The following is a 21,048-nucleotide window of genomic DNA, read 5'->3' on the forward strand; positions in this document are numbered from 1 at the left end:
GGGTATATCGCTAGGATATGCCACTATTGTCTTATAGGTGCGGGTCCCACCGCTGGGACCCGCACCTATATTGAGAAATGAGCCCCGCAAGTGAAGGAGGGCTCACTGCGCATGCGCAATCGCCCTCCATTCATTTTCTATGGGGTCGGCTAAATGCATGGGAGCAGGGGCCGCGCATGCGCGGTACGCTCCCATTCATGTCTATGGGGAGCCGGCTTGGTGGTGGCCGGACCGGAGTCCTCCAGCTATCCCATTGCGGGGCTCCATTCTCGATATAGGCGCAGGTCCCAGCGATGTGACCCGTACCTATAAGACAATGGGGGCATATCCTATCGATATGCCCCCATTGTCCATGATGAGACAACCCCTTTAAGGCTGGGTTCACATAACGGTTTTCCCATCCGCTTAACGCATACAAACAACATATATACCTTAAACTGATGCCTCAGACTGATGCCATACAGTGGCATCCGTTTACCATAGAGTTCCATTGTAAAAAAAAGTATACTTTTTTTACTGTATTGTGCAGGATACAAGAACAAGGTGTGCTGCGTTTTTATATCCCTTTTTTTTTTTTTTTTTTTTTTTCAAATATGTCAAACTGAGGCATACAAAGTGATATGAACCCACTCTTGGCCATGCCCCTGTAGTCCAGCTGTGCCCTTTGGTCTTCACCAGCTGAAACCGGAACAGGATTTCTACAAGATATCCTGCAAACCGACAGCCTGCGAGGCCCAGATTATTGTTTACTGTCGGCATTCATTTCTCGGTGTGTTCCTTTAAGCATTCATCAGTTTCGCTATTGACCTATTATTAGTTTTATGATTTCTGGTTCTAACCACATACACATTCTGGAACATTCCCGTCTCTGGCCTCTTGGTGTATGGGTTGTAAGTGACTTTATTCCTGTTTTATGCTGAACTCTTACATTGAATGTGCGTTAGAAGTTCTAATAATGTGAAAACTGTCAGAGAAAATGTTGACATGTTTTAGGTTGTAACTAGGTTTCTGATTATTATTTTTTTGTCATGACTAGATGACATGACACTTTAGTTTTTTACCGTACACGCTGTATTAGCCCTGCTTTTTTTGTGTGTGATGTATCAAGGTATACAGGTCACACAGAGGCTGAAATTACACTCTTGGCCTTCAGTGGAGGGCTTTTTTTTTTGTCCTTCAAAGGAGGGCTATGGAGAGGTTTGGCATGTATGTCAGAAGGTTTGACACGTATGCACTAAACTTAGATGAAAAACGTGAGGGGATTGAGGCCTAGTAAAGAAATTGGTGTCAATCTGTTAAAGCAACCCTCGGGTTCAAGAAAAAAAAATCACTAACTGGGGAATGAACAGAGCTCTTACACAGTGACCTCCTAGCTACAGATCTGGCGGATTTCTGGCCCCTCTTCTTACATCCCAGATGGCTGCACTTCTTCTCAGGGTGCCTGTGCCTTTTGTAGTCCAAGACATTCCTTACTGTCCTTGGATTGGCCAGCATTGCTCACAGTTCTGGCCAATCCAAGAGCAGAGCTGGACATACAGGAAGTGTCTTTGGACTACCAATGCACATTATGTCTGAGAAGCGGTGTGGTCATCTTGGATGGCAGAAGAGGAGACTAGCAACTAAAACGATAAGGAGGGCACCATGTAAGTGTTCTGTTTGTTCCGCTGTTGAAGTGAATTTGTTTTCTTGAAGCGGAGGATCACTTTAAGTGTTCACTTCCGTATTTCATGTTACTCATCCCATCCTCATCTTGTTCTCTTAGGACACTCGACCCAACATGTCAAGACCCATGATCACCAGATCACCTGCCTCACCTCTGAACAATCAAGGCATCCCCACTCCTGCACAGCTCACCAAGTCCAATGCGCCAGTTCACATTGACGTTGGCGGCCACATGTACACAAGCAGTTTGGCGACTCTAACCAAGTACCCAGAGTCCAGGTAAGTCTGCTGATCTTATTGAGAAGTGGGTTGTCTATAGTTAATACTGCAAAGGTTTCCAGCATTTAGGTAATATATGTATTACTGTAAAAAAGAGAGCTGGAAATGCAAGCAAAAAAAACCCCCAGATTTCTAGCCAGTTCAGTGAATGTTTTCATCAGAAAAATGAAAACATATGGATCCAGCTGAATCAGGAAGCCACATGTAGCATATGGCCTGTTGGTAACGGAGCTGGAACTGCAGTTGTGGTCTTAAGTTATTTAGCAGTGTGTCCCATTGGGGTGAGACCTCCATAGTATTTCTGGCTGTAGGGCTGCTATTTAGAGTCTACTTCACTAAGGCACAGCTTTGATTGTGACTGCAGCGTATGAAGAGTGTATTAGACTCGATGGTAGAGAGAAAGCTTCCTTCTGTATTGCTTCAGATGATGGCAGAGACAGGTTGTTTTGTCCCTAGCTTCGATCCTCCAGGGGTTACGACCACCACCAATTCAGCAGTGGTGGCCGTGCTTGCATGCTATAGGAAAAAGAGATGGCCTATGAGTGCTCCCGCAGTCCCACCACCAGAAAAGCTGGCAGTTTTTCGTATAGTGTGCGAGCACGTCCACCTCTGCTGGATTGCAGGGTGGTCGAAACCATGGAAATGAGCAGTGTATAATGTTATGGAAAAATGAATCAAGCCAGCAAAGGAGGCAATATAGACAATCGCTATACAGTAGTAAGTGCCTTGTAGTAACATTGTCTACATGATAAATGCCTTTCGCTGACGTGAGACATCCCCTTTAAGGGTGTATCTGATCAGCTGCAGAAATTTCCGCTGCACATTTGAAGCAGATCACGTCAAAAACCACATGTACACCAAAGGCTGCAATCCATGGAGAAAATCTGCGGCATTTCTGCATCTGAAAACCCTATCCAGATGTTCGGTATTGTACTGTAAGTTTCAGTTCTTGCTCAGTAGTTCCTGACTGAGAGCTCAGCCTTAGGTGTCCAATATAGGAAACCTGACCTCTCCATGTCTCCCCCCAACCACCAGCAAATCATCTGGTCTCCAATGCTGTATTTTGTTCTGTCCTCAAATGGCCAAGTTTGCAGAACATCGGGTTTGTTCTCCTGGCTCTGCATATGTAAATGAGGCAGCTTGAAGTCAAGAGGGCAGCAGCCTTCAAGTCAAGCTTGCCGTGCCTCCTTCCTCCTTCTCAGCTGTTTGAGAAGGCACGAGCACTCCTGTGAGCACCGCAGCCTTCTCCCTGCTCACCAAGCACAGCGCCGTACATTGCATATTCTCTTCTATGGGGCTGAGCTGCGTCCATGCCATGTGACCGATGAACACGTCATCACTCGGCCTAGGGAAAGCTGGAGAAGGCCGCTGCGTCACTGCGAGCGTCAGTGCCTTCTAAAACAGCTAATCGGCGATAGATACTGAAGACCTATACAGAAAATCTCAGAAAACCCCCTTTAATTCATGTACTAGTGCTCAGTCTATGCATTTCCATGGACCTTCAGGAAGCTGTTCAGAGCCCCATGCATTCAGACTGAATAAGCCACTAGCGGTATACTATTCAGCCTGAATCCAGCTCCCTGATCTGGTGAAAGACCAAGGAAACGCGAAGGAGTACTAGTATATGCATTAAGGGTATGTTGGACAGGATGGGGAAAGGGTCCGGTGTGCATCTGAGGTCACCCTTATTAGGACGGGTGCAGTGGTACAGTGAGGGTGGTGTGCTATAACCAGACGGGGCACATCGGGCGCTATTCCTCCGTATTCTGGATAGAACGGTTATTCCCTAAAGTACTGAGCACTGCATAGCCCAGACGCATGGCAAAAAAAGGTACATCGCCTTACCTGGAAAATAAAGAAGTGCTGCTGTCTAGTTAGTAATGAATGCTGTTACATTTTAGTGGCGTATGCCCTTCAGTATATTGTACTGTAAATCACTGTGGATTTGTGGTGTGGAATCCACACAGCGAAGTACAGCAAATCCTCTGCGTCTGGACCCGGCCTTATGAATCAGCTATTTGAGCTATTTATACCTTTTTAGGCCCCTTTTTAGACATTTTTTGCGGATCAAATGCAGACCCGTTCATTCCTATGGGTTGGCAAAGAAAAAAAATAATCAGACAGCACACCGTGTGTTGTCCACCTTCCCGCAAACACAGATGTCTTCCCTATTTTTTTGGGATCTGCATTTTGCACAATATACACGGTCATGTGATTGCACCATTAACATTGGTTTGATCTTAATTGTGTACATTTTAGGCTGTGTTCACATCATGTATTTGTCACATGTTATGTGTGAAATCATAGTATACTGGCAGTAGTAAAACATATACAATAAATTTAATAAAATGGATTTTTATTTTATTTTATTTATTTTTTTAACACTGGGCACCTATGATGGATGTCACTGCATATGCCCGAGGCATCCATTTAAAGGGGTATACCCATGTCAGACATTGGTGGGATAAAGCCATCAATGTCAGATAGGTGGCTGGGCTATTTCCAGCAGTCCCATAGCAGTGAATGGAGAGGTGGCCATACATGCGTGATGCTCTCTCCTTCACTTTGGGGGGACCGTTCTGGTGGGACCCGTGCCCTATCTGGCATTGATGGCATATGCCATCATTGTCTGAGCCCTTTAATTCATATGTCATGTGTATATGTTAAACATGGGATAAAATCGTGATGTGAACACAGCCTTAGGCTAGGTTCACATCACCGGTTAGTTTTCCGTTCTTCTGCTCCATCAGAACAGAAAAAACAACGGATGCTCACAATAAAGGATCATTTTTTTTTCCTGTTCTTCTGACGGAGCGGAAGAACGGAAAACGAAGCGTGATGCGAAGCTGCCCTTACAATTCTGCTGTCTGAACTTAGGGTTTTCTGGTTTTTCACCCTGTTACAGTGGTGCACCTCGCTATAGATTGGTAGGCATGGTCTTGGTATGAAGCCAGTATCTCCTGGCACTTTCTGAAATCTGATCTTATTATGCCATCCTTCTTTTATAGGGCAGGTGGTAAATCACTCTGGCACCTCTGTGAGATTGCACAATGAGCTGTACTCGGATCATGTCAACCGCTCTCCACCCTGGGCAATATTCAGGGTGTGTACTCAGCTCCGAGGCAGCTTCTCGGATGCATTCCCAGAGTTTCTTGCAACAAGCTTTCCCGGAACTCCAAGCAGCATTATTAAGAAGTAGCATCGGGTTCGAATCCTATTGTTCAGCAGCAAATCGCTGGCATGATCTAAACTTGGTTTCGCTCTATTCTGTCTTTAAGCTATTTTGCTAGATCTTATGATGATTTGTAAAAATGCTCTATGTAGACCTATTCTGCTCATGGGTAAATTGTAATATTTTCTGTGCTCTTTGCAGAAAGCTTATCCGCACTCGTACCTTGTGGTTGCTTTTTTTTATTTTTTTTATTTTTCTCTCTCTCTGAAGCATTAGTTGTAGAGGCGTGCATACATATTCAAGAGGGTTTAGAAATATTAGGAACACTTTTTATATGCAAAAAGCTCTTTCATTGAAGGCCATTTTCACAATGTAAGAAATGTAAGCTCTTTAAAACCAGGTCTATTGTTGGCAATCCCCTGGAGCGGCATCAAATCATCTTGAGCAGCTTCTTGCTATTAGTTACAGAAGACTCGAGGAGACCAGGTGAAGAGTAAAAGTCTTTTGTTTGCCGAGTGCAACGTGATAATTGCACTGTATTGTTAGGAGGTTTGCTATCATTCTGTAGACCTGTTTTAATGTCGTTAGATCAGCACAGGACCTAGAAGAAGACTGGAGCTTAATATAGCTTCTCGTGCTGGATAAGACAGAACATGAGCCACTGGCAATAGGTGTGTCCGTGCACTCCATCATCCTCCTTTGCCCCTAGCTATATTAGTTATATACAGCCAGGTCCATAAATATTGGAACATCAACACAATTCTAACATTTTTGGCTCTATACACCACCACAATGGATTTGAAATGAAACAAACAAGATGTGTTTTAACTGCAGACTGTTATCTTTATTTGAGGGTATTTACATCCAAATCATGTGAACGGTGTAGGAATTACAACAGTTTGCATATGTGCCTCCCACTTGTTAAGGACCAAAAGTAATGGGACAATTGTCTTCTTAGCTGTTCCATGGCCAGGTGTGTGTGTTTTTTCCCTCATTATCCCAATTACAATGAGCAGATAAAAGGTCCAGATTTAATTTCAAGTGTGCTATTTGCATTTGGAATCTGTTGCTGCCAACTCTCAAGATGAGATCCAAAGAGCTGTCACTATCACTGAAGCAAGCCATCATTAGGCTGAAAAAAACAAAACAAACCCATCAGAGAGATGGCAAAAACATTAGGCTTGGCCAAAACAACTGTTTGGAACATTCTTAAAAAGAAGGAACGCACCGGTGAGCTCAGCAACATGGAAAACAACTGTGGTGGATGACCGAAGCATTCTTTCCCTGGTGAAGAAAACGCCCTTCACAACAGTTGGCCAGATCAAGAACACACTCCAGGAAGAGTAGGTGTTTGTGTTTCAAAGTCAACAATCAAGAGAAGACTTCACCAGAGTGAATACAGAGGGTTCACCACAAGATGTAAACCACTGGGGAGCCTCAAAAACAGGAAGGCCGGATTCGAGTTTGCCAAAAGACATCTAAAAAAAGCCTTCACAGTTCTGGAACATCCTATGGACAGATGAGATCAAGATCAACTTGTACCAGAGTGATGGGAAGAGAAGAGTATGGAGAAAGAAAGGAACTGCTCATGATCCTAAGCATACCACCTCATCAGTGAAGCATGGTGGTAGTAATGTCATGGCGTGGGCATGTATGGCTGCCAATAGAACTGGTTCTGTTGTATTTATTGATGATGTGACTGCTGACAGAAGCAGCAGGATGAATTCTGAAGTGTTTCGGGCAATGTTATCTGCTCCTAATCAGCCAAATGCTTCAGAACTCATTGGACGGCACTTCACAGTGCAGATGGACAATAACCCAAAGCATACTGCAAAAGCAACCAAAGAGTTTTTTAAAGGGAAAGAAGTGGAATGTTATGCAATGGCCAAGTCTATCACCTGACCTGAATCTGATTGAGCATGCATTTCACTTGCTGAAGACAAAACTTGAAGGGAAAATGCCCCAAGAACAAGCAGGAACTGAAGACAGTTGCAGTAGAGGCCTGGCAGAGCATCACCAGGGATGAAACCCAGCGTCTGGTGATGTCTATTCATTCCAGATTTCATGCTGTAATTGACTGCAAAGGATTTGCAACTAGGTATTAAAAAGGGAAAGTTTGATTTTATGATTATTATTCTGTCCCATTACTTTTGGTTCCTTAACAAGTGGGAGGCACATATGTACACTATTGTAATTCCTACACTGTTCACCTGATTTGGATGTAAATACCCTCAAATTAAAGCTAACAGTCAAAGCACATCTTATTTGTTTCCTCTCAAATCCATTGTGGTGGTGTATAGAGCCAAAAATGTTAGAATAGTGTTGATGTCCTAATATTTATGGACCTGGCTGGCTATGTATATATATATATATATAATTACAGTACAGATATGAAAATTGTAGATTCACACTGAAGGCATCAAAACTATGAATTAACACGTGGAATTATATACATAACAAAAAAGTGTGAAACAACTGAAAATATGTCATATTCTAGGTTCTTCAAAGTAGCCACCTTTTGCTTTGATTACTGCTTTGCACACTCTTGGCATTCTCTTGATGAGCTTCAAGAGGTAGTCACCTGAAATGGTCTTCCAACAGTCTTGAAGGAGTTCCCAGAGATGCTTAGCACTTGTTGGCCCTTTTGCCTTCACTCTGCGGTCCAGCTCACCCCAAACCATCTTGGTTGGGTTCAGGTCCGGTGACTGTGGAGGCCAGGTCATCTGGCGCAGCACCCAATCACTCTCCTTCATGGTCAAATAGCCCTTACACAGCCTAGAGGTGTGTTTGGGGTCATTGTCCTGTTGAAAAATAAATGATGGTCCAACTAAACGCAAACCGGATGGAATAGCATGCCGCTGCAAGATGCTGTGGTAGCCATGCTGGTTCAGTATGCCTTCAATTTTGAATAAATCCCCAACAGTGTCACCAGCAAAGCACCCCCCACACCATCACACCTCCTCCTCCATGCTTCACGGTGGGAACCAGGCATGTAGAGTCCATCCGTTCACCTTTTCTGCGTCGCACAAAGACACGGTGGTTGGAACTAAAGATCTCAAATTTGGACTCATCAGACCAAAGCACAGATTTCCACTGGTCTAATGTCCATTCCTTGTGTTCTTTAGCCCAAACAAGTCTCTTCTGCTTGTCGCCTGTCCTTAGCAGTGGGTTTCCTAGCAGATATTTTACCATGAAGGCCTGATTCACACAGTCTCCTCTTAACAGTTGTTCTAGAGATGTGTCTGCTGCTAGAACTCTGTGTGGCATTTACCTGGTCTCTAATCTGAGCTGCTGTTAACCTGCGATTTCTGAGACTGGTGACTCGGATGAACTTATCCTCCGCAGCAGAGGTGACTCTTGGTCTTCCTTTCCTGGGGCGGTCCGCATGTGAGCCATTTTCTTTGTAGCGCTTGATGGTTTTTGTGACTGCACTTGGGGACACTTTCAAAGTTTTCCCAATTTTCGGACTAACTGACCTTCATTTCTTAAAGTAATGATGGCCACTAGTTTTTCTTTACTTAGCTGCTTTTTTCTTGCCATAATACAAATTCTAACAGTCTATTCAGTAGGACTATCAGCTGTGTATCCACCTGACTTCTCCACAACGCAACTGATGGTCCCAACCACATTTATAAGGCAAGAAATCCCACTTATTAAACCTGACAGGGCACACCTGTGAAGTGAAAACCATTTCAGGTGACTACCTCTTGAAGCTCATCAAGAGAATGCCAAGAGTGTGCAAAGCAGTAATCAAAGCAAAAGGTGGCTACTTTGAAGAACCTAGAATATGACATATTTTCAGTTGTTTCACACTTTTTTTGTTATGTATATAATTCCACATGTGTTAATTCATAGTTTTGATATATATATATAATTAATTTTAATTTTCTATGTTTTTTTACTTATCCAACAAAAAGAAAATACAAAATATAGTGATAACTACTATATGTAAGTGGACAGAAGAATTAAATCCAACAGATCAGAGACTTAAAGGGATATTTTGTCAGAAAGGAGTATTTTTTAAACCCAGTATTCATAGAAAACTGACTTCATAATTTATGGCCTTTTTTTCCCCCCCATTTCAGCCGTACTGTGTCATTGAAAGTTGAATGCAAAATGCTGTCCTTCTGTAGCAATTAGCACAGAGAGATAAAACTCCTATATAGACATGGCACCCATTGTCTGTTTACTGCCGCTGTGAGGGGAAGATGTTTTCTGAAGGGTAATCTTAGTGATAGTAGTAAGTGTAGAATTCTGATAACTGTCTTGATCTCTCAATAGGTCTAGACCAGGAATGTTAGATCTGAGGCCCTCCAGATGTTGTAAAACTCCCACCATGCCCTGCTGTAGGCTGATAGCTGTAAGCTGTTTGGGCATACTGGGAGTTGTAGTTTTCAGCTGGAGGGCCACAGGTTGAGCATGCCTGATCTAGACAAAGGTGCCCCCAGACGAGCATTGCACTTATTGTGTCACTACAGTGGAGCTGCTCTGTGTTCGCAGCGGTGGTCTGACTGAAAAAGCTAACCCATGATTAATGTAAAAAATTTAAATCCAGTCATATAGGATGTGACAGTCTCTTTCTGACAAACTTAGAACTAGCCCTGTACCTCCTGTGGATCCATAGATCTCCCCATTCATTTCTCCTTTTACTCTGCTAGATTTATTTCAAGCTGGCAGCTCGGGGGCATGTCCTTTCTTGGGGGGGTTTGTCCTTTCCACTGCAGCTGGTGCCAGTTGAAGGATGGAACTAAGCATGTGCTTGCGTCTCAGTGAGCAGGACAGAGAAATTAGAAAAACCGCAAACAGCAGGTGGCGCTATACAGATGGATCTTATTGAACAAAAACGCTTCCGTTCTGATAATACAACCCACTTGCACCCGTTATGAACAGATCCGGTTGTATTATTTTTAACATAGCCAAGACGGATGCATCATGAACTCCATTGAAAGTCAATAGGGGACGGATCCGTTTTATATTGTGTCAGAGAAAACTGGTCTGTCCCCATTGACTTACATTGTGTGTCAGTCCGGATCCATCTTGCTCCTCACCACATCGCTTGCAGCGTTATTCTGTCCGCGATGGGAGCGCAACAAACTGAACAGAATGCATTTTGGTGCATTCCGTTCAGTTTTGTCCCCATTGACAATTAATGGGGACAAAACGTAAGCGGTTTTCCCCACTATTGAGAATCTATGACGGATCTCAATAGCAGAAAGGGAACCATATTATGGCTCAGTTTCAGATTTTACACTTTTTCTGACACTGCGAATAAAAAAGGTGACATGCTCCATTTGACTTATGTACAAAGGTATTCTACAGTACCTAGTATTTAATGCATTAGTACGGACTCCATGTGATTTGTATATGAGCCCTTATACTATATTTACATCTCTATGTTAACAGTCCAGGGCGAGGACTGTGGACGATTTTTCCAAACTGATCCTGGCTTTGAGAAAGGACGAAAGTTGGGCATGCTGATCAGATCTATAACTGGTATGCAGATATGTATTTAAAGGGACACTTCTATTAGAAAGTTATTCTTTTTAAACTCCATGGGGGAAGTTATCATGTCCTGTACTCAAGAATTCTGGCTTTAAAAAGTCAGACTATGAGTTCTTTTGCTTTTCGGGCTTATTTACAAAAAAAGTCACACTACCGGGATAGCATAGGAGAGGTGTGGTACCGTAATTGAGTCACCACCCCTCACTGATGGTCTGACAGTGAGGCTTTCTGCCATGCTAAAGTTCAGGCGGAGAAGGACGAGGACTACTTACCATGCATGGAGTGACTTAAAAATAATATGCAGAAAACCACCCACCCATTTAAAAAAAAAAAAATAAAGTTGCATAGCATATTCACATATAGGTTGTTCAGATGACAGAACATTTTTGGACGGAAGTGTCCCTTTTAATGACAATTGTGTAGTTGACATTTCATCCATTCTTTGTATTTGTTCAGCTGTAGTTAAAATAAGAAAAAAATCCTATGGTAACCTGAATCTGCAGACTACATCCCGACTGCTGATAGCTCATTGATTTTTTTTCTTCTTCTCTCTTTGAAGCGCCAAGGGTGGACATCAAGGCCCTACGGCTTAGATAACAAATGGAAACCTTTCCTGTCTCAGAGCAACAGAAACAGTCAATGCAAATATAAAAAATGATGCTTTAAAGTGTCTGTGTCCTACAGAGCCTTACACCTTTCCATCATGAAAAGTGATGGGTAGTGAGGGCCCCTCAGTGATGAGACGGATGAGGTATAGTGTTGAAGGTGCACAGTTAATCTACAAGAGGTTGAGACTCAAAGCAGAGAAAATGACAGCATTGGCCTGCTTATCTGTGATACCTTTGCTTTGAGATTCTCTTTCCACTTGCAGAAAAATATGCCTCGGAAAAGTTATTTTTTTTCTATAAATAGTTTTTTATATTTTACTTCTGATTTATTAAATATGTGACTCAACATTTGATGTACATTTATGTCATAATGGGGGACAGGTGTAAGGAGCTGGCTGTTCTATTCAGCTGACACCTGCCAGTGGCAGGGCTTAATAGGAAGAAGTCACAATCGTCATAGATTGCAATGCAAAGTATTGCATTGTATGATTATAAGTGATCCAACAGTTGTTTGTTCAAGAACCCTAGGGAAACTAAAAATAATAGTAAAAAAAAAATAATAATAATATATAACAAAAACTAAACTAGTAAAAATCTATATCGCTCCCTTCTCCATAAGGGTACTTTCACACTAGCGTTTTTCTTTTCCGGCTTACAGTTCCGTCCTAGGGGCTCTATACCGGAAAAGAACTCATCAGTTTTATCCTAATGCATTCTGAATGGAGAGTAATCCGTTCAGGATGTCTTCACTTCAGTCTTTTTGACTTTTCAGGACGGAGCTAATACTGCAGCATGCAGCGGTTTTATCTCCGGCCAAGAAAAAAAGGAACACTTGCCTGAATGCCGATCCGGCAATTTTTTCCATAGGAATGTATTAGTACCTGATCCGGCATTCAAATTGCGGCACTGATGGAGACCTTTAAAAATTTTAAAAATAAATAAATACCGGATCCGTTTTGCCTGCCAATTATTATATTTTTCCCAAAGTTTTTTTTTTTTTTTAAGTAGTAAAACCAAAACATTATATAAATTTGCTATCTCTGTAATCATACTGACCTGTACAATAAAGATAATGTGACAGTTTTAGCGCGCAGTGAATGAACAAGCCGTCAGACAGCTGTATATATTTTTAAATGAAAAGTTAATGGGCGGCTAGGCTTATATGATCACTCCTAAAAACACTGGATGCTACTCAGATAATCGTGTAGATGACAGGTGACCTTACAGTGTCTGCCCCATAATGATAGGACAGGTGAGCACCATCATGGGACATGCGAAGCAAATAGATTGTTAGCTTCTTGTCACATCATCTCCCTGTAGAGCCCAGCTGTGCCGGGCTAATTGTAAGCCGCTTGTCAGGAGCGATATCGGTTAAGGCTTTAATGCGGCTTGTATTAACAGAGTCTGACTGTCTATTTAGAGACCTGCACCTTCAGTTCCAGACTGTCAGAGTAAATGTCAGCTCCACTGCACTGCCTTGCGGCCGACCAGAGAGTCAAGTCCCATGTCTCGCCCCCAGACTGGCCGTGTCAGGCGTCTTCAGGGAAGGCAGCATCTTTGCAGATGGGAATTGGAGATTTGTCCTGTAGTCGCCAAACTTCTACCTCGAGGAGAGTGACCCTAAGAGTATCACCCCCTCGGAAAGAGGGACTTGCTGTGCTCTATACAGTTATTCATGCCCTTAAAGAACTCCTTGTTTTAGAGTGAAGTTGCTTGACAGTCTTAAGATGGCCGTGAGGCATGAGCGTGCGGATGGCAGCTGAGATTCTAGCTCCAGCCCGTACTGCACAGATAAACGGATGTGCACTGCCCTGAAAATGACATTTTAGGGTCTTTTTATAATGAGCATGCTTGATGTGATTGCTGTAGCTGATGGACGCTGCGTAGCGCCACATACAGTAAGGTATACGGGGCGAGGCTAGGTGGTGGGGGGGGCTAATACAGCTGCTTTGTGGACGCCATCTGCATGGAATTTGTATATTCTTTTCATGTTCTTGTTAGTTTCCTTTAACAATCGAGCCACATTGTGGGAACAGGTAAATTAGATTTTCCATGTCGAAGGCCCCTGATCACTTGCATCTGGTGTAGGGATATTTGATTGTAAGCTCTTCTGTGCCAGCGAGCTATGTGGAGGGAATATTCTGTCATTTCTGGTAAGTGAATTATAAATGTGCTGCACATGCCTGTATTTTTTGAGATTCAAAGAATTATGAGCAGATATTTCAGTGGTTTATTTCACAGTGATGCGGTTGTATAATGGGCATTCCCTGATTCCCATATGTCCATTGAGCCGGAACCTCGCTGGATGCATTGCACCTCTCATTCCAGTGCTCCAAATGGGGCGTGCCAGACATGTCCACTACCCAGACCGAAATAAAAAATCCACCAGATGGAAACTACGCCAGATCACTGGACATATGTGAACATTGCTCTTTACAGGGGTATTCCAGGATTAGCTCGACAGGGTCCAACACCCAGCACCCTCGCTTTTTAAGAGCAGCTCCGGTGCCAGAACTATAAAGCTACATCCATTGTGTAGCAGACGGAGCTGGTAACCGCAGAGCTACCATTTTATAAGCTCCATCCACTGGAAAGTAGAATGAGATGTGGAGTTCTGGCGCTAGAACTACGGTACTTTGAAGAAGCTGATTGGCAGGGATGCAGGCTATCGGACAACCTGGACAACCCCGTTAAAGACTTTGTTACTGTACTTTCTCAGTTTCAATTAATTTAATAGAGCATGGCGCAACTAGCAAATTTCTAAATCACCTTATTTAAAAGATCTGCCTGCATCTACCTGAAAAAAGCTGTAAAATCATGGCAACTAGGGGTCTCACTTCCACCGAATTTGCAGTCCACAGTCAAAATCCGTCCCCAGTAACGGAGACACAGAAGATGGCACATAGGAAACGGGGACTGAGCTTCTGAACCTGATAAAAGGATGTCACAGCAGTACACTGCTGGCAGATTTCACAGAAGGGATATGCCCCCTGCTTGTGAGAGAAATCAATCTAGCTGTGCAAATGAAACGGAATGATATGGCTGTAAGAAACATTAGGGAAGTCCAAAAAAGAATTGTTCCTTCACAGTTATGCTTGTACAGAGAAGCACAGCCGCTTTTTTTTTTTTTTTTACTCTGGTACACTTTACTTTGGGAATTTCGTACAAGAACCTATAAACATTTCCTTCAGAACATGTTTTGTTTGCTTTCTTGTCCCCTCGTGTATAGCATGGCTCTAACCGGTGAGATTAGTTATGTTATAAATGAACTCTACTATATAGTCCACTCTCCTACACCTGCCCTACATACCTCATACGTTCTCTTGTAATAGGAGCAAAATCCGAGACTAGGCTGACTGCTATTTCTTTTCTCCATCTTTTGGGTTGTTTCTTCAATGTCTCCATAATCTTCTTGGACTCTCAGCCAGTACCTATCCTATTGGCTTTCTTTGTACAGTTTGAGGACGGCACTCCAGTTGGTTAGACATGATTGTAGTCCTTTGGTGGACTGCTGATTTATCATTTGTAGCACCTTATCCTCTTTGTCCTCCCATAGTGTATGATGACGTATGTTTCTATGCGTAGCCTCGTCGTGATTACATTGCTTATCCACATTTTTCTCATATCCAGAACTGCTGAGATTTTACCAAATTGTCTCGTCCATATGTCTGACCAAGTACAGGACTTTGGCCTTGAAAGCTGTGTCCGTTATCTTACTTGAAGCCACCATACAAACAACCAGTACAATAACATACTGGTGGTCTTCAAGATACTGTGATATTATTTTACTAGAACAGTTATTTCTAGTCATCACTATCTGATCTCCTTGGTTTTAGGGGTTTTGTGACTTCTAGTGCCATTGTTATGTCTAATGTGCTGACACCTCCTGAATTCTGGAGCACCTTTTCTCATAACGCTGTGTTGTGCTGTTCCTCTCTTCTTGCATCTAGAAACGTATGAATAATTGAGTGTTACCATTCTACTTGCCAGGCGGGCACGTCCCTACACAAACTGGCACTGTCAGGACAATGTGTGAGTGTTTAGGAAAACACCCCATACTGTTAACACTTAGTCATCAACTTATTCATACATTTCTAAGAGGAACCACAGAGGAACAGCACGACGCAGAGTTATGGGAAAAGCTGCTAAAATAGACATTCAGGGGTGGCGACAGGTTCTCTTACAACTATATTTGGTTTTATAATCATACATTAGAAACGAAACGCAGGGCTGGATACATGTTTCTGTGTGTATTATCTCCCCCTTTAAGCATTGCGTCCTTTTTAGTATATCCTTTTGCACTAATCTGCCATGGCTGAATATAACTCATAATACATGCTAAGCACACCTATAATGTCAGACAGTTGGTGTGCGCTTTTTTTCCGAGAGGCGCATTGTGCCCTTCAAGCTGAAAACAAATTGTCAAGTCACTTGTGGGTGCCTGTAAGCCGGAGTGCAGCAGCAGTCAGCGCACAGGGTGTCCTTATGTGACTCCTGCATTCTTCGCAGGCAGCAGCAGAGCCGAGTGCTTGTGAGGTGAGGTCACGTGTTCACACATATAATTACCCAAGCTTTCGTAATCCTACAGCAAACAATGTGTACACTTCTAGAGATTATTTCATTCTCAGCAGTCAAAAAGCCTATGAATCACAAGTGTGGAAAATAATGCATGGGCAGTATACAATCCTATTAAACTGGGTGTAGAAAATAGGGCACAGATCCACAGGACACACCACCCATGGTACACTCCAGTGCAGATAATGGCCCTTGATTTGTTAGGGGTTGTTAACTTCGGTGGTAATACCGCGGTAGAACGCTCTCAGGGTCCTGCTTTGACCAAGCTGTATATATTAGAATATATAGACGTGTTGTCGGGGTGGCCCGAAACTTATATGGCCAGATCTCCTCCAGGCGTGCCTACAGCTTGTTACTGGCACCTAACTATCTGGAACTGTTGTGGTGTCAAAATTAAGTTCTTTAATGTAAAATGAGAGATTTATGAAATTGCCTATGCAGCCGACAGCAACCAATCACAGCGCAGCTTTCCTCTCATATTCTGCTTTTGAAAAATGAAAGCTGCGCTGTGCTTGGTTGCTATGGACAACAAAGCAGTTTTCTTTTTCATTTAGATATTTCCATAAATCTGCCTATTTGGCCCCAAAAGTCAAAGTTATTTTCTCAAAGCAAACCTATACATTTCAAGGCGTCCACATTTAAAGAATTTTAGGCACAACCAATTGTTCATCGAAAATAATGTAATTTCAGTTCTCTTGGCCTGTACCTCTTTCAGCTAACCTGTAGAGAAGACACACTGAGCAGTACTTGCCCTTCCGTTACTCCTGCTGGGATCACATGACCGCTGGACTGGCTGCAGGCTCTTCCACTGATTTCGTGACTGGAGGTTCTCCTCTTTCTTCTTATTCAACTGCATAATGTAGATATAGCGGAACAGGAAGAAAGAGAAGGGCATTCGACAAAGAGCTGACTTCAAATGAACTGCCCCGATGCTCTTGACAGGGGGGCTGCCTGGGTGAAAATGGGGGTATGTCAGGGTTCAGCTCTGAACCCGGACAACCCCTTAAATCCAGGAGTTTCTGAGAAGGAAGACGTGCGTTGAGCTGTGTCTGATACAAATAATCTACTTTATACTAGACCGCTTGTTTCATTTCCACACCTTGGTTACTTTTCTGAATGAATATAAAGCAGGGTTTGCCCATCTGCATGTTTTTATATTACGTTGCCTGTCAAAGAATAGGGCGATGGTGCATTCCCCGTGCACTGAAGGTGCCTCACAGGAGATATGAGAGTACAGGGGACCTTTTTTCTTTTTTTTTCCCAGCAGTGTATTGATATTTTTTTGCTTTGCTCAGTTATCATTTGCTGTGTAAATGGCCTTTGCCCCTCCATAATGTCTACTCTTAGTATAGGGATTTGTGGAATTCTGGATTGTCCGGTATAGGACCTCATTCATATGTCAACTGCTTTCTTATGTAAGTCACCAAAAATCTAATATTAATCATAAATGTAGATTACTGGAGATTAAGTTTTGACTGGAACAGACTGGTTTTTAGGGAGTGGATATCACTGGGAAACAGGGAGAGGTTTGGGAGATTTAGCTTTATAACCTTCACTAATGAAATCTTACACGACATGCCGTTTAACACACTTCTCACCAACATGTATTATTCTGTACTGAGTGGTGCAATAGGGAGGAACGCATGAGTAAGGGGGCGTGTCCTCCCGAAACGTCGCGTGGAGGGAGGAGGTGTGAGCGATGTCTGTGATGTACCATTTTATATTGGAATGAAGTAAAGAAACAAAAGGTTTTGTGACGGCTATTGCTCACTCGCATACAATATTGGCACAATGAGGGAAAGACTGTCAGTGCTGGGTTAAGCAGAGCTCCTGGTGTGGACTTGTAATTGCTACAGGTGACTGAAGTGCTTCATATTAGGCTACTTTCCCACTAGCGTTTTAGTTTTCCGGTATTGAGATCCGTCATAGGGTCTCAATACCGGAAAACAACGCTTCCGTTTTCGTCTCCATTCATTGTCAATGGGGGCAAAAGGTAACTGAACAGAACGGAATGCTCCAAAATGCTCATACCGGAACGCAGCATACTGCGGTTTGCTTTCCGTCCTGGCCCACAATGCAAGTTAGGCTACTTTCACACTAGCGTTCTGCTGTCCGCTCGTGAGCTCCGTTTGAAGGAGCTCACGAGCGGAGCAGAACGCTTCCGTCCAGCCCTGATGCAGTCTGAATGGATGCGGATCCGCTCAGACTGCATCAGTCTGGCGGCGTTCAGCCTCCGCTCCGCTCGCCTCCACACGGCCAGGCGGACAGCTGAACGCTGCTTGCGGCGTTCGGGTGTCCGCCTGGCCGTGTGGAGGCGTGCGGATCCGTCCAGACTCACAATGTAAGTCAATGGGAACGGATCCGCTTGAAGATGACACCATATGGCTCAATCTTCAAGCGGATCCGTCCCCCATTGACTTTACATTGAAAGTCTGAACGGATCCGCTCAGGCTACTCTCGCACTTAGAAATTTTTCTAAGTTATTAATGCAGACGGATCCATACTGAACGGAGCCTCCGTCTGCATTAATATGATCGGATCCGTTCAGAACGGATCCGATCAAGCGCAAGTGTGAAAGTAGCCTCAATGGGAACGGATCAGTTTTCTGACACAATAGAAAACTGATCCGTTTTGCAGTGGAGTTCATGATGGATCCGTCTTGGCTATGTTAAAGTTAATACAACCGGATCCGTTCATAGCGGGTGCAGGTGGTTGTATTATCAGTAACGGAAGCGTTTTTTCTGAACCCTGCCGGATCCAGCAAAAACGCTAGTGTGAAAAGTAGCCTAATACAGGCAATAGGGAGGAACACCAAATTAGAATGGGAGGTAAAGACTGACTCTGCCTTACACTGGCCTTGGAGGCCCTATTGGAATATACACTACAAGAGGGCTATCAGTTCAGGAGCATATCCCTATTGCACCCTCCAGAATCTCTAAGCTACTGTCCCAGTGCATTTTCTTAGTTCATCTGGAGGCCACAGGGATATAAAAGAAATGCATTAAGATATTGTATACCACATGCCAGTATAACCGATATTAGTATGGCGGCAATAGCCTGGCCCACAGTGAAGCTCCGCAGACCACTGCTGGTGATCAGGGTGTCGAGGTTGGCTTTCACAAGCAGCATCTGATACAACCGCTATAATGTGCATGATACGTCACATAATATCAATGAATAAATAAGTGTAAATGTTAGGCTTTCGACAAATAGAACGCTCCTGCATCTAATAATGTTTCCTCAAAATTGCTTATATGTACAAATCCTTGTAGATATACCATAGGTGCTGAATTTATTAACACTTAACACACTGATCTATATGCTATATAGATGAGCTAAACTTTGAAGTTTGTCACACACAGCTCAATATATAGTATACCGTGCGGTGAAATGCTTAAACGACATTCCATTACAATTTTTTTTTAAAAAAGGTAGCATAACATTAAAACATTGATACTACAATAACAATGTATCGTGATTGTTACAAGACGCACATTCATTTATTTATCTGTCCCTCTATGATGTTCTGATTCAGCATTCGAATGGCCTCCATGAAGAAACTCTAACTCATTCTATCTGTGTTAGCTTTCAAAATGCGGTAATGTTTCCCAGACCACAGGAGACAAAACAGACCGTTATTTGGGTGTTTGTGGTCTTTCACTACCTTCATGGCCATGGTCAACCACCTCTCATTATAAATGAGCGCAAATCAGGAAGGTCAGTGCGGATTATTCGCTCGGCCAAGCGAACCACCCTATGAAGTGCTGTCCTGTTTCTTGCTACTACCGAACCAGGCTGTAATGTTCCTTGTCAGGATACTCTCCATGACACCTGTGTAGAAGTTAGTAAAAGTACTTTAGTATCCTGAGGAGTAGCCTGAAATCCCTAAGGCATCTGAGATGATAAAGATGATGATGAACCTTGATATCCCAAGATAATTCTTGTGTAATATGTACAGGTATTTAAAACTGACCACACGGTCCACTATATCCCCATTAATCCTGACGGGGTGATAGATCCTCTTCCGCTTCTTGGTGAAATCCACCTCCTTTGTTTGGCGGACATTCAGACGGAGATGATTGATCTCCTCCATGTAGTCCGTCTCGTTGTTATCGGAGATCAGACCTGCCACAACAGTGTCATCAGCAATCTTAATAATTGTAGAGGAACTGGAGATGGCCACATGATGAGTAGAGCAATGGACTCGGGACACAGCCTTGTGGGGCGCCAACATTTAAGATGAGGGGGGGGTGAAACCTGTTTGCCTAATCCTTACTCTTAAAGGGGTTATCTGCTTTTGCTTTCCTAATGACCTATCATCTGGTGAATAAGATGATGATGTCCCATTCAAGTGAACAGGGACAGCAGAGCTATAATTACACCTGCTTGCTGCTGCATGGCGAGCAGGTAAACTGTGAGGAGAACACATCACTCATACCAGCAATGCATTATCTTCACACAGCTGATCGGCGGGGCTGTCTTCCAGATATTTAAACATGCTTATGTAGTAGGAGATAGCCAAGTCAGCCTTTCATCTGCAACTAGATCTTTCAGGGTGCTCCTTTAAATAGATTTCAGGGATTTTTATGTTAATTTATGCTTAGGATGCTTTCATATTATTGTGGCGACAATCTCATTATGTTGGAAAGACTCTAATGTATCGACTGACGAGCTATTTGTTGTTGTATGCAAAAAATGTATTTTGTTAATACATTTGTTGAAAATCAATAAAAACGATTTTGATTATAAATCCTTGGGGGGACCTCTGGGTGGGTACTATATCTATTATGGAGACCAGTTAATGTACATGATGACTATTGTAAGCTAGACAATTCTACAGTTGGTATCTGGGAAAAATAACGAGAAAGAGTACCCCCCGGCAGTGCCTCCAAGCTGCTGCTACTGCATACTCTTCAGGATTCAAAGAGATGGCAGTATTTTTTAATTAGACACCTAGGTACCACATTGAAGATGGACATGCCCTGGAAGTTCCTGGGTCTAGCGGCCGGTCCAATGATGCCTTTTCCTTCTCTAACTTGTACCAAGATATTGTTGATCTGATGGTTGTTCAGATTTGTACCTTTTTAGGGGAGGTAATCTTTTAAGATGCTGTGATCTAAAACCACACAAACTGAAGTATGACACTTCTGTGTGGTAAAGATCCTCAGGGTGTGCCATCTATATAGCCCTAGCTTCATTCTTCACATTTAGCAGCGATTAGGAAACTGTCCACAGTAATTTTGGTCACAC

The 21,048-nt window shown here is 43.1% G+C and overlaps 1 protein-coding gene across 1 annotated transcript in view; it reads left to right on the forward strand.

The window, feature by feature from the left end:
* Window positions 1–21,048, forward strand: part of KCTD1 (potassium channel tetramerization domain containing 1) — a 54,968-nt gene that overhangs the window by 29,164 nt on the left and 4,756 nt on the right. The window contains 1 exon segment of the mRNA XM_044293403.1: window positions 1,763–1,941. Within this exon segment, the coding sequence (XP_044149338.1) occupies window positions 1,763–1,941 (179 nt within the window).

The sequence above is a fragment of the Bufo gargarizans genome, chromosome 5 (genome assembly GCF_014858855.1).
Source record: "Bufo gargarizans isolate SCDJY-AF-19 chromosome 5, ASM1485885v1, whole genome shotgun sequence".
Taxonomy (NCBI): domain Eukaryota; kingdom Metazoa; phylum Chordata; class Amphibia; order Anura; family Bufonidae; genus Bufo; species Bufo gargarizans.